General features: G+C 46.0%; 1 protein-coding gene across 1 annotated transcript; it reads right to left on the bottom strand.

Annotated features, from left to right (window-relative positions):
• Positions 1-1,359: 1,359 nt before the first annotated feature.
• Positions 1,360-2,802, bottom strand: LOC145823429 (uncharacterized). The gene is made up of 3 exons (XM_082922962.1): positions 2,245-2,802; positions 2,060-2,158; positions 1,360-1,819 (listed from the first exon to the last, which is right to left on the bottom strand). Exons 1-3 carry the CDS (start codon positions 2,770-2,772, stop codon positions 1,535-1,537), a joined length of 912 nt encoding a protein of 303 aa, XP_082779088.1. The 5' UTR covers positions 2,773-2,802; the 3' UTR covers positions 1,360-1,534.
• Positions 2,803-13,282: the final 10,480 nt, after the last annotated feature.

Genomic DNA, 13,282 nt, shown 5'->3' with positions numbered 1-13,282 from the left:
GTGTTGTGACCGTCTTCGTCATCTCTGTGTCTAAGAGCTCGACCACCGCCAATGAAGATTGTCTGCGGACTGCTGCGGCACCATCCAAACAAGGGGCAACTTTCCGTTGCCACCAGCCGCTCTGAGCCGCCATTCAAACTAGGGGCAACTTTCCGTTGCCTCCCACCCTCCTTCAAACCAGGGGCAATTTTCCATTGCCTCCGATCCGAGGTTGTGCATCTCGAAGGGTAAGTTCTATGCTTGTTGAGCATCAGCTGTTTGAAAAGTAGTTTTTGAAAATTTTTACTGAGGTTGACTATTTTCTCGAAAACTGTTTTATTTTCCAAAATCGGACCATTGTCTTGGACCCAAAAAGGAAAATTTTCAGTGCTTGCTGCCTGACTTGCATGCCTTTCAAATAAAAAATCGAACAAGTACGTTAATCCGACTCCCGTTTTGATCAAAACCGTTTTAGTAGAAAGCAAAAACGAAAAAATGGTTAAAATGATGAACTAGGGGCACAGTTGAGTCAGGCGCTCTCTTTCCCCCGTCATCAACGTACTTGCCAGAAGAGCACTCTGCCTGTCGGAAGAATAGCTGTGAGCTAACGGCATCGGGCGTGAACCCACACCTTGCTATTTATCCATCAATCACCCCGGGGAGGGATGAAAAATGAGAGATATGAAGAATAGAGAGGTGTAAGTTGAGAGAAAAGTGAGGAAAAGGGTTTTGAGAGAAAATCCGAGCTTGAAAGCCGAGTGATGTGAGGATCACAAATCAGAAAGGGTGGGAAACAATACCCAGATTGAACTGGCTCCTCGTGGTCCGAGGTCCCCCATCTTCGTTTACGCGTCTGTGTGTCGTGTCTCTTTCATTTGACGGTCTCGTCTTTTGTTTTGAGTCTCTTTCCGAGCTTGTCTCGTCGTGTTTAGGTCGTGTACCTCTTTGTTTGAGTCCTCCCCGCTGTGTTCAGTTGTAGGCTCGATATCCCGGTCTGAAAAACCCTCATTCGATTTCAAAAAAATCGCTTATGCTTAGAATGCTGTTCCATTCCCTACATTTGAATGCATTTCGACTCCAACTGGTTTCACCTTTGAAGGCCGTCTTGTCAGATTGGGCTGTTTTGTTTAAAGTTTGCCGTGTGCAGAATGAATCAAATGCCGTGTTATGGGCTGTATGCAGATTAATCCCCAACAGAGTAAGGGCTGTGTGTCCAGAATCAGGCAGTGGGTTGCTTGGGTTATTTTGCTGTCGGCTGTTTAAGTTATCTGATTATTACAGTGCAAGTGTTCAATTTTCAGATAACCAATCATTCCATTTACATTGAGGTGTAACATGATGAGATGCGATGCAATGCATGAAATGTGTAAATGTAAACACTTTTTCAGATAAAAAGTCTGTTTCATTTACTTAGCTTTTCAAATGTACAAGTTTTGGAAACAAAATCTGCCTGCGGCAGTACAAGGTAATCTATCTACCATCCAAAAAGAAAAGTACAAAGAAAGAAAGAAAAGATAGCAAAAATCTACATCTGTGTCGATCACTCCAAGGGCCGTCAGTCCGTCCTGGTCCTCTTCCTGGACGAAGGTCCAGGGGCATCATCAGCGTCGTCGTCAGAGCCCGAGCTAGAATCGCCTCCGGTCTCCTCCTCCGATGACCCTGCCTCCGCCTCTGACTCCTCGTCGTCGTCATCGTCCGGGACTGGAGCTCGCGAGCTACTCCCGACGTGAGTACGCCCTCCCCTGGTACGGGGAAATATCCTACCCTCCTCATCTCTCCCCCGAGCAGGGACAGCAGGTCTAGCTGGAGCACCTCCCGCCATGGGAATCTGAAAAGGAGGCTGAAAAGTACACGAAAGGGAAATGCATCAGTATGCCGTGAGCAGTTTATCAGTGCAGAATGCAGTGTGTGAGTACAGTGTATGAATGCCGTGAGCAGTTTGTCAGTACAGAGTTTAGTGCAGAATGCAGTGTATGCAGTGTTCAGATACTGTGAGATCAGTGTATCGGGTGTTGTGCCGTGCATCAGATTATGTAAAGCAATGAATGAATGGTTTGAGGCCAGTGTCAGAAGGACATACCGGTATGCTGTAGACGGCTAGAAGGTCAAATGTCCGCTGGAGCATCCCCATCATCGAGGCATTCATCGCCAACGACTGACGGGTGTACTCAGAAGAAGCCTGCAAAGGTATCAGATGCATTAGTATTCTGTGGAATATCAAGTAAACTGAAATGAAATAACTGTACGAAGTGCAGTGATACATACCGGCGGAAGGTCGGGGATGTCAATGAACTCATGCCCAGCCGGTGGAGGGGCGAAGGGGATCTGATAGGTCGCCCCACCCTGCCCCTGGAAAGTCAGTACAGCGGGCAGGGCAGGCCAGCCAGCTCCTCGTCCACCCCGCACTCCGCCCCTGCCACGGACTCGGGCCCTCCTCGAAGATCCAGCCCCTGCTCCCGCTCCGGCCCCAGCCGCCGATGCCACAGGCCTGGCCCCCTCTGCTCGACGGCCGCTCAAAGGTCGCATCAGGTACGTCCGCACGTACTCCTGATAGTCGCCGGTGCCTCGGAAGCCGGCCTCCTCCCAGCCGATGGAGTAATCATCCAGCTGCTCAGGGGTCAGCCCCTCGGTCTCCCTCATCTCTGCAGGAGGGTGAGCCAGGACTATCTGCTCAGGTAACCCGCGGGTCTGGCATAGAAAACGCTCCCCCAGGTACCAAGCCCGACAGACCGGGCCCTCTAGCAAGATCCGGAAACGCGAGGTCTCCTCAGCACAAGGGAACCGACCCCGCATCGCCGACGGCAAGGAAGCCCATGGCCGCCATGTGATCTAAAAGTAACAGACAGTTTGTTATCTACTGTTATTGAAACATGCAGTGGGAAAGCGAAGCTAAACGAACTGAAAGTAAAGCATACCTCTGTGGGGGTGATGGTGTCGAAATATCGGCGGAAGAAGCCGAATGTCTCCCGTGGTCGCCGGGTGCATCTCCCGTCGAAGCGACTCGAGAACGGGACAGCCGGAGGAGGCTCCGCGACTGGTACGGGTGCAAGCCTAGGGAAGTAGGCGTAAACCCACAGCTGCAAAACAGATGTCAGTATGACCATCAGATAAAGCAGGATACACAGAATGAAGCAGAAATGGCAGAGCCGTGTGTTGTGCAGTGTATTGTGTACAGTGTACAGTGTGAGCAGTGTACAGTCAGTGTGAAACAGAATGTATGTGTGTGCCGTGTGTACAGTATACAGTGAGTGTAAAGCAGACCGCAGTGTGCGCAGTGTACAGAGTACAGAGAATATCGGACAGAAATGAAAAGCGGAGAAGAAATGTACCTCCCAAGCCCGCCAGTAACCTCCGAGCAGCTGGCCGCTGCCGCGAGAAGCCGAGCTCATATAGCCGTACAGGGTGGCCAGAGCAGCGCCACCCCAGTCGTAGTGCAAGATGTCTCGGACGTCCACCAGTGCGCTGAGAAGGCAGAGAGGCACGGTGTTCGCCCGGTCGGCGAAGATAGTAGTCCCGAACAGGAACATGAGGAAGCCGCGGGCATACCTCTCCACGTCCTCCTCGGTCATCTGAGTCTCCTCCCCCAATGCGGGCTGGACCCTGAACTGTGCCTCGAACCAGGAGTATCGGACGAAGCCTGGACGAGCTAGCGGTGGCGCCTCCCCCAGTAGATGGACCTGAGCGGCGGTCCACTCATCCATGTCAGTGTCGAAGGGGATCGGATCACCCCCTACCCCGATGCCTGTGAGCATCGAGAAGTCATAAGGGGTCATCGTCATATCCCCCGCAGCAGAAAAGTGGAACGAATCGGTGGTGTCCCACCATCTCTCCGCCAGAGCGGCAAGGAGAGGTCTGCATGTGGAGAGCCTAGAGAGCCCTCGGCAGAAGGTGCCGAAGCCCGCTCGGTCCACGATGCGCTGGACCGCATCAGGGAGCTCGTCATACCACTCCCGCGCACCAGTATTCCCATACCCGCGAATGGTATGGGAACCCTCCTGCAAACAGAAAATGACAATGGCAAGACAACATTCAAAATGCAGTTTTGAAAAGACAGATATGGCATGTATGCAAGTTTGTCAGATTCAGGCAAATACCGGGTGCCGGTGTGCTTACAGTGAAATACGTGTGCTGTGTCAGCGTGTTTGGGTGTTTCAGAACAGATGTAGCGTGTGTGCAAATCTAACGGATTCAGATAAATACTGGGTACCAGTGTGTGTGCAGTGAAATACAGTGTGTGCCGTGTGTTTGGGTGATTCAGGGCTAGTGCAGTGTGTGTGCATGTGTCAGTCTCAAGCAGATATCAGTTGTATGTATGTTTACAGTCAACTACGGTCTACGGCATATCAGATTTCAGCAATTGAAGAATACAGCTAACTATGGCAGTTTTGTATCCTACATTGCAGAAAGTAAAGCAGAAGATGAAGAGTTACCTCGGGAGTGCCAAATGAAAGGTGGCAGGTAGGCTCGCGTAGTAGTAGCTCAGGGGCCGCGTACCTCTCAAAGCTCCGGAACTGACGCAGGCCGTCAGGGGGCAGAACGTGGATCGCCGGCCGGTAGGTCGCCGGGTCGAACGGGCGCTCGCTCAGTGGTAAGAGCTCGACCCCGGGATCCATCTCGTGGTCCGGGGGAGTCCCGCCACGTGGAATGTCATCCGCCATGTATAGAATGGTGTGAAAATGGCCGGAAAAGGGAAAACCGAGCCGGAATGCGAAGAGTCAACTGAAAAGTCAACTCCCGAGAGGGTCGGAAATGGCCGGGGAGGCCGGAATGTGAAGAGGCACGGAAATGAAGAGGAAAGTGAGGGGAACAAACCCCGAGAAGGCGAGAACGCCGAACGAGGCACCGAAACGAGAATGTGATCGGTGGAAAATGTCCGAAACGCGAAGAGGATCGCGAATCCGACGACGAAACGGGCGTAGAACGCGAAGAAACGGGCGAAAAATGAGAGAGAAATACCCTAGAGAGAGAAAGGAAGGGATTTCGGCGGTGGAGAAGTGAAGGAATAGGGCTTGAAGCCCTATTTTATAACACCCAAGGTGAAAAGACAAAACTGCCCCGCACCAGCAACTGTTTGCCGGTCGGCACTTTTTTGTGCCGATGGAATTGTTTTTGTGCCGATGGCCAGCCGGTGGCCTCATCTTTCGGCCGGTGGGGTTCCCACAGCCTTGTTTAGGCCATTTGAGAAGTTTGTGGTCTTCATAGCTCAAGAAAGTGCAAGAAAGTGCATCTCCGACGCTCAACCGACCTCCGTTTTGACCGCAGGCCGTGTCTCCAGTGCGTGGCACTCGAATTCATGCAAGGTGTATCCTTTTTGTATCCTTTTGAATTCAAAAGTTGCCCCATGTGTGTTGCACAAGTTCATCACACTACTTCGGTGCATTACATCGCACTGTTGTGCGCCGCACATTTGCATTGTTATGCACGTGTTACATGCGTTGCAATACGCACCCCTTTGCATTGTCGTGCACATTTCTCATGCATCATTGCATTTCCATTCCATGCATTGTCATGCATTCCGGAATACGTGCGTTGTTGCACATTTAAGCCCATTTACACTCCGTGTGACATGCACGTCACACTTGGTATCGCACTGTTTTGCGCATCGCACTGTTTTGTGCATTGTATTGTTCGCGCTGTTTTGCGCATCGCACTGTTTTGTGCATTGTATTGTTCGCGCTGTTCTGCGCATTGCACTGTTTTGTGCATTTCAAAATTGTTCGCGCTGTTCTGCGCATTGCACTGTTTTGTGCATTTCAAAATTGTTCGCGCTGTTTTGCGCATCTCATTGCATTTTGCATGCATTCCATCGCACTGTCCTGTGCACTCGCGTTGCCTAACGCATAGCGCTATCTTGCGCATCATACCATCGTGCAATATACGGTCTGGCGAGACCTTAAACACGCACGGTCTAGGAGACCTTAAATCCTTTGGAGGTGCGAAACCTTCAGCGCATTGTCACGCGTCTTGTAAATACCCCCGTGGTCTGGCGAGACCTTAAACACGCATGGTCTGGCGAGACCTTAAACATGTACGGTCTAGGAGACCTTAAATCCTTGGAAGGTGCAAGACCTTTATTGCATTGGTGTGCACACTATTGCTTTGTACATATCTTAAGCCGCGTGTTGTCGCGCATCTCATGCAACTTGCATTTCACTTGCATCATTTGCATTTCAAAAAAAAAAACAAACAAAAACATGCATTGTCATGCATACATTTTGCATTCTGGTCTGGCGAGACCTTAAACACGCATGGTCTGGCGAGACCTTAAACACGTCCGGTCTAGGAGACCTTAAATCCTCTGAAGGTGCAATTCCTTCGGTGTTTGTCGTGCCCGAACGACTTTTCGGTGGTCTGGTAAAGCCACCAGTCTGTGCTTGCGATGAGTTCCTAGAAGACCAACTGGGACGGTGGAAACTAGAGTTCGAACGGCTTATGCCTAGAATGCAAAGGTTCGGGAGTTCCGAGACTAAAGTCTGGTTTAAATACCCAGAGGTTTACCCTCGGCTTGAAATCTGTATGGAAGCCCCATAGGTTGAGACGGCATGTCTACGCCTCACTTCTGGATACTGAACCAACCTAGTATATCACCCTGTTGGTAAGATAGGGAAAGTTGCAATCATAGTCATTGCATCATAGTGCATTGTCATGCACTTGCATTGTAGTTTGCATGCATTCATTGCATCGCCTTCCATCTATGGCTTGCGCCTTTCCAGGTTGAGCTTGGTCTGGTATGTGTCCTTACTTTTCATGTTAAAACACAGTTCTGTATGTGTATCGCGCCGATTCCACGTTGATATGTTGGTTGAGGGTTGCGGCACCTTTTCTGTGTTACACATGGCTCGTACGTGTGCATGCCTTTCCTAGGCAAGATTTGGTTTGGCTTGCGTGCCATATCCATTGTATCCATATCCATTCCATTGCATATTTGTAGATATTGCATTGTAGATTGCATGCATTCATTGCATCACCTTCCGCCTATGGCTTGCGCCTTTCCAGGTTGAGCTTGGTCCGGTATGTGCCCTTACTTTTCATGTTAAAACACAGTTCTGTATGTGTATCGCGCCGATTCCACGTTGATATGTTGGTTGAGGGTTGCGGCACCTTTTCTGTGTTACACATGGCTTGTATGTATGCATGCCTTTCCTAGGCAAGATTTGGTTTGGCCTGCGTGCCATATCTATCCATTACATTGTAGTGTAATTTTTGCATCCGGCATTAGGATCGTAGTCCTTTCTCCAGCGGGATGTCTCCCCACTTATGTCAATTCCACCCAATACTTGTTCTTGCGTCTGTCTACAATACTCATAGTTCAGTTGACCATTATATGGTAGACAGACTTGTTATCTCCATCAATCTATTTGACATAGGTGTGGTTTCGAACCGTTCGTGATTGGATCACGATCCAAATGCTTTGCATGTAGCTTGCATTGTTTCAATTACATTGCATCTTCATTTGCATTGTTTGTACATTGTTTTGTATATATTGCATTTCGTTTTGCATCCATTTTGCATTGTCATGCATGTTGCTAACAATATTGTACCTGTTAAGTTTGTTTTCTTTTCAGGCACGATATTGTATGTACGGTTCATTTGAAGCTGGTGCAACCAGACGTGCCGCACAGGTATTGTATCTCCCGAGTGAGACGTATTGAGAATTCCATAATTCTCTTACATCCTTTCTGCATTGTAGTGTAGTTTGGTATGCTAGCTTAAAATTGTCGCATGTTTGCTTCATTACAGCTTTCTTTGCATGATCATAAGTTATGCTCGGCTTCGTGCATTGTCTTGCATTTTGCCCCTGCCTTCGGGCGCATATCTTATTTGTCTTGTATGTTTGTCTGAGTCTTCGGCCTTGTCAAAAATGGGTCGTCTCTGGGCTTTGACATTCACTCCCGTCATTGTTATGACTTTCGAGTTCTGTCAAAGAGGGGCAACTGTAGACACCCCATTTTTGACCGTCCTCAAGACTTGGACGTCACTGTTTGAACACACGGTGATCTTCCATGTTTGTGTTCGTTTGGAGTTCCCGGAGGTCTCGGCTCACGCGCCTTGCCTCAGGATCCCCGAACTCGACCGTTTAGTGTCTGGTTTTGCACCAAACACTTGTGTTTTGCCTTGGAAAGGCAGGGTGAGGCTTGTAGACCATCCCCACCCACCACCGGCATTGGCTAGATGCCACCGGCTGGTTTTTTGCTGCCACCGGCAATATAGTTTGCCGGCCGGCACTCTTTGTTGCCGGTCAGCACTCTTTTGTGCCGGTCGGCACTCTTTTTGGCCAAGATGGCATTTTTTGCCGGCCGATTGCTGTTCATCTACTTTTGCAGATATTTTTGGACAGCTGTATAGCTTTTGCTCCCCTCCATACACGTGTATGGAGGGATCTCCCTCTTGAAAAGCTTGTCTTGTAAGCTTTACAAGAGGCATATAGAGAGGAACTCTCTCTAAGGCAAAAAGGAGAGAGCTTTTAGACATTTTTGAGAGAGAAAATACAGAGGAGAGCTCTGGTTTTCTAGGGTTAGGGTTAGATACACTCACCTATCTCTCTTTTCCTCTCATTTTCCACACTAGGTGTTTTGTGCCTTACTATTGCACACAAACACCTAGTGTTTCACCTTCCTCTTGGAGCTGAGGTTCTAAAGAGTGTGTTTTGAAGTTTTTGTCTTGGATTCAAGCTCAAGGAGGCCATTGGAGCATCTTTGTTGAAGAAGGCATCAAGGGTGAGAAACTAGTCCTTTTTTCCCCCTTTTTTGCATTGATTTTCTACTAGTCTTAGAGCTGTTTTTGTGATTATTGTATAACATAAAAAAGTTCTATTTTTAAGCCCTCTTTATTGTTTATTAAGAGTGTTTTGTTGTTTGAGGGTTGTTGACCACCCTTAGGCCTCAAAAGGCCTCATTTTGAGCCATTTTGTGTTAGCTCCGGGATTTTGGTGTTGAGGTCTCTTCACCACTGAAATCTTGAGGGATTTCAGTGGTGAAGATGATGCTTTGAAGTCCCATGAAGGAGAGGGCCACCCCCTCTCCTTGTTGTCCTTGAAAAGGGCATATTTTGGCCTCTTAAGGAAGCCTATGCTTGAGTGTGTGTTGAGCATATTTGGTTTGCTTTTCATGCTTATATATCCATGATATAACATGATTTCAAGTTGGTTTTGGAACTCCATGCATGTTTAGCATAGTTGCCATGTAATGCCCTATTTGTGCCTTAACATGTTCTAGGTTGTTAGCCTTTGTTGGAGCATGTTTTAGGCTTGCATTTGTGAAGTTTATGTGCTTATTTTGCCATGTTTTAGCTCTGTCCATAGTCGTTTGGGTTGATCTTTGCATGCATTATATAGCTCATTTGTATTTGGGCTTGTTGGCCTTGAGTATGTGCATGTGTAGCATGCCATCTTTGCATTGTTTTGGTGATTTGGAATCATCCCACATGCTATTTCAGTCCCATTTCCATGTTTGTTTGATTGCCTTGCATGCCTCTTTAATGCTTTGGAAGCATGTGTTGCAATGCTCCATGTTTTGGCCATGGTGTATGCCTTTGTATTTGGGCCACTTAGATGCCATCTAAGGAGTCCTTTGGCCTTGTTTTAACATGCTAAAAATCTGTTTTTAGTTGTTTAATGCATGCCATGTTTGATCATGATAAGTGTAGTTCAATGCATTATTGATTTGCCTTGAACACTTGGACTACTCTTTGCATGTTTTGGCTTAATTTATAACTTGATTTGGCATCATTTTATAACATAATTTTAGGGCTCATGTTGCATGCTAATTAGTCCATGACTCCTCCTTTCAAGTGTGCTTGAATGTTGTTTGATTCATGCTTAAGTGTTGGTCCTTATGTGCATGTGTGTGTGCATGCCATTTAGCTCTCACTCTTTAGCACTTTTGGCCACTGTTTTAGGCCTATTTTAGAGTTGCCTAATTCATGTATAAGTCCATCTTGCCATCCATTTGCATTGCCATATGTATGCTTGCATGATTGCATAAGTGCCTTGCCATGTCATGTTGCATTCCTAGCTTGTATGCCTAGGTTGCATTGCATTTTGCATGCATGCCTTGTTCCTTGAATTGGTGATAGGAATTAGGCCTAATTTGTTTGATTGGTTTGCATGCATTTGAAACCAAAGTTGCATGCTTGGTTCCTTGGACCATCATGCATGGAAATGCGTGATTGGTGGTCCGAGAACCGAGGCACATGTCCCTTTGAGTCATTACAATGATAAGAGACATGGTTGGTGCATACATGCCTTGAATTGTGCTGCCATGCCTTGTTTTGCCCTCTGTTGCTGTGAGTTGCAGGTTCTGCAGGAATACTCTGCCGACCGGCAGTGTAATGTGCCGACCGGCACTATTTTCTCTGCCGACAGCTTCAACTTTGTGCCGATGGCCATACAACACTGCCGGTGGAAATTTCATCTAGCCGGTGATGATCCCCTCTGTCCAAGGATGTAGTCCTGAGGTTTTGACAACCTCCAGAGGAGGAAAGGGAGGAAAACAGAGGCAGCTTGCGCATGGCGGCGCGCTTCTCGAGACGTTTTACTGTTTTCCTAAATTAGTTAATTTGTTAATTAATTAATTTGTAATATTTAATTAGCTTGCGTAGTTAATTAATTTGTAATATTTATTCGGTCCCTCCGAGCGAGGGCAAATCTGTAATAAGTGTGTGTGGGTGGTGTGTATGTCTTCCAACTTCACTTCTTTCTTCCCTTTTACTTACCCGCTTTAATGGTTAGTATTAGGGCACGTTTAATTTAGCATACCTTATGCTATGCATGTGTGCATCCATGCATTTGTATTACATGCATTAGGCTCGGTACATCACGCTAACTGCATCAGTACTTCAATTCCGAACTGAATATGTGTTAATTGTGCATTTTCACATGACATGTTTAGGATAGCCGAGCCTATTCTAGCAACATTTTGTATGCGATGCATTAGGCACTTAACATGGACTTGGATCATGCATGTTTGCTAACAAGTTCTTTGTCTTGGCACGGAGTACTATGTAAGTATTTCCGCTTTAGCATATCGCATGAGTGTGAATGTTACCATGACAGCATGTTTAACATGTGGCTAGATGCTTATGTGTTAAACTATTTTGAATGCCTGTGGGTGAAGGCCGGATTGTTTGAGTTGGAAAAACTCATTGAAATCCGTGTTTTAGCCTACTTGCGAGTAGCAAATTGCAAAAGCATTTTCAAACCAAACGGATATGCAATGTTTATTTCCAAATTAGGCAATCTAGTCTATACTTGTTTGCTGTGCGCATAAACATAGTAATTCTAGGCTAATAACCGGTTTAAGAACACGTAACGTTTTCAAAATTGGATATCACGGTTAGTAGAGGCCGGTCTTCGGACCGGGCGAAAGGGGGTGCTCATAGCTGACCTTCCCCAATCGTACCCAAGCTCCCGAGCCGAGACAACTCCGGTGATGACGGACATGTGGCCTTCGGCACCGAGTCAGGGTTTCCTAAATTTCCCCATTTTAAAATATTTAGGTGGCGACTCTGTATCTGGCAAAGCAGTCCATGTTTGGCACTACTTTTTTCAAAAATCTGTTTTCTCAAACGATTTGCCAGATTTGGACTCTTTGGTTCAGATTAAGAACCGTGACACAAATCAAGTCCGAACTGTAGCACGAGGCCCCACGCGGGCGCTGTTACAGGCTCACAGCATTGGAGGCCTCATCCAAGCGCATTGAGGAGTCAGTTGCTCAGTCCTCTGTTAATCTTTCCCAGATCCTGTCCCTTCTTTAGATGCTGCCACCTCCACAACCATCAGCTCTGTGATATCTATTTTCTTGGCTAGTATACTCTTTGCACAGTTTTATCTCTTGGTTTTTGTTTCTTTTTTCACTTCTATTTTCACTTATGTTTTCCTCCCAGACAAAAAATGAGAGTATTTTACTTTACATTTTGCTTGGATAAGTGTTGGGTTTCGAGCATGGATATTGAGATGTTTTTGATACACGGATATTGAGATACTTTTGACGTTTGTTTAGATATATATTTGAATTCTGTTTAGATATATATTTGGTTATTTATCTGGTTTCACAGTTTTGGTTTCTATGGTTGTTTCCACAGGTGGATTGCTCAAGTTATAAGTATTTCATATTCGCATTCAGCTCTTGTGGTTTTGTAGTGGTTTTGTTGTTTTTTGTTTTCGTTTAAGTCGAGGTTGTTAATTTTGTTAGTTAGTGTGTTTTCGGTTTGTTTGTTAGGAAAATTGTTAGAACAGTTTTGTCCGGGATTTGACAAAGGGGGAGATTGTTAGGACCCTGCTTATTATCAAATTCCGTGGACAAACTTGGGTTTAATTGAGTTGTAATTTTCTTATGTTTTTGGTCTTCCTGCTTGAGCGGGAAAAGTGGCGCTCGAGCGGAGATTCCACTATCACAGTATTTTGGCTTGTCTACAAAATATACTGAGTGGTGTGTTTTTGTGCTCGAGCGTGGGATCTTACACTCGAGCGTGAACCCTGGTTTGGAACACGCGATATAGAGTCCCCGCTCGAGCGTCCATTCCTAAGCTCGAGTGAACCTCGCGATCTCAGCTTCTATAAAACCTCAAGTTGCTCTAGAGACATTTTCTAGATCTTCTTTAAGGGTTTTAGGGTTTTCTTTTGGGGATATTTTTCTGGTTTTCCTTGATGTTTGATTGAGTTTGAACTCATGTTCTTATAAGCACACATCAAGGAGTTTGTTTGATCTTCTTTGAGAGTATTCTTCTTCGGTGGAATCCGAAGATTCAAGCACAGAGTAATCAAAGGAGTTTGATGTCGTGTGCAGTCATTGATTCGACAATGGATGTTGTGGATTCAACATCAATCTAATCAATTCCGAGATGAAGGTTACGGTGAAAGATATACAGAAGATTTGAAGACAAATTGGAAGCGTTTGGGTAATTTGTTTGGTATCTTTGTAATCTTTCTTTCTTTAGTAGTGGATTGATTTGTGGCGTTTCACCGTGATTTTTTTATCACAATTGAAGGTGTTTCAATTGTGATTTTTCCACGTAAAAATCGTTTGTGTCGATTTATTGTTTTCTGAAACAACAATCTAAATCACTTTCGCACGTGGTTGATGATTTAGATTGTGAGTTTTAATTGGTTAGGAATTGGAACAATTAAATCTTGATCTAATCACGAATCACTAAGGTTTTCACAATGCATCATTATAGATCCCGAATGCTCTAGGTAATCATGTCATAACATGAAAAGCTTTTTGGGTCAGAACACTTTTAGTGTATCACAATATTTCATTCAATTATTTTTATTGTCATATAATATAACATAGATGAATATCAA

Source organism: Camellia sinensis, chromosome 4 (assembly GCF_055761805.1).
Source record: "Camellia sinensis isolate YWXY chromosome 4, ASM5576180v1, whole genome shotgun sequence".
Taxonomy (NCBI): domain Eukaryota; kingdom Viridiplantae; phylum Streptophyta; class Magnoliopsida; order Ericales; family Theaceae; genus Camellia; species Camellia sinensis.
Note: the sequence above shows the minus strand (reverse complement) of the source record. Positions and strands in the feature narration are given on the sequence as shown.

What these genes read in the sequence shown, in the direction of transcription:
- LOC145823429 (XM_082922962.1), bottom strand. Translation starts at nt 2,772, where the DNA reads ATGCGGGGTCGGTTCCCTTGTGCTGAGGAGACCTCGCGTTTCCGGATC. An exon ending in ACATCCCCGACCTTCCGCCG is followed by an intron (nt 2,159 to 2,244) that starts GTATGTATCACT and finishes ATACCTTTGCAG; the next exon opens with GCTTCTTCTGAGTACACCCG. An exon ending in TAGCCGTCTACAGCATACCG is followed by an intron (nt 1,820 to 2,059) that starts GTATGTCCTTCT and finishes TGTACTTTTCAG; the next exon opens with CCTCCTTTTCAGATTCCCAT.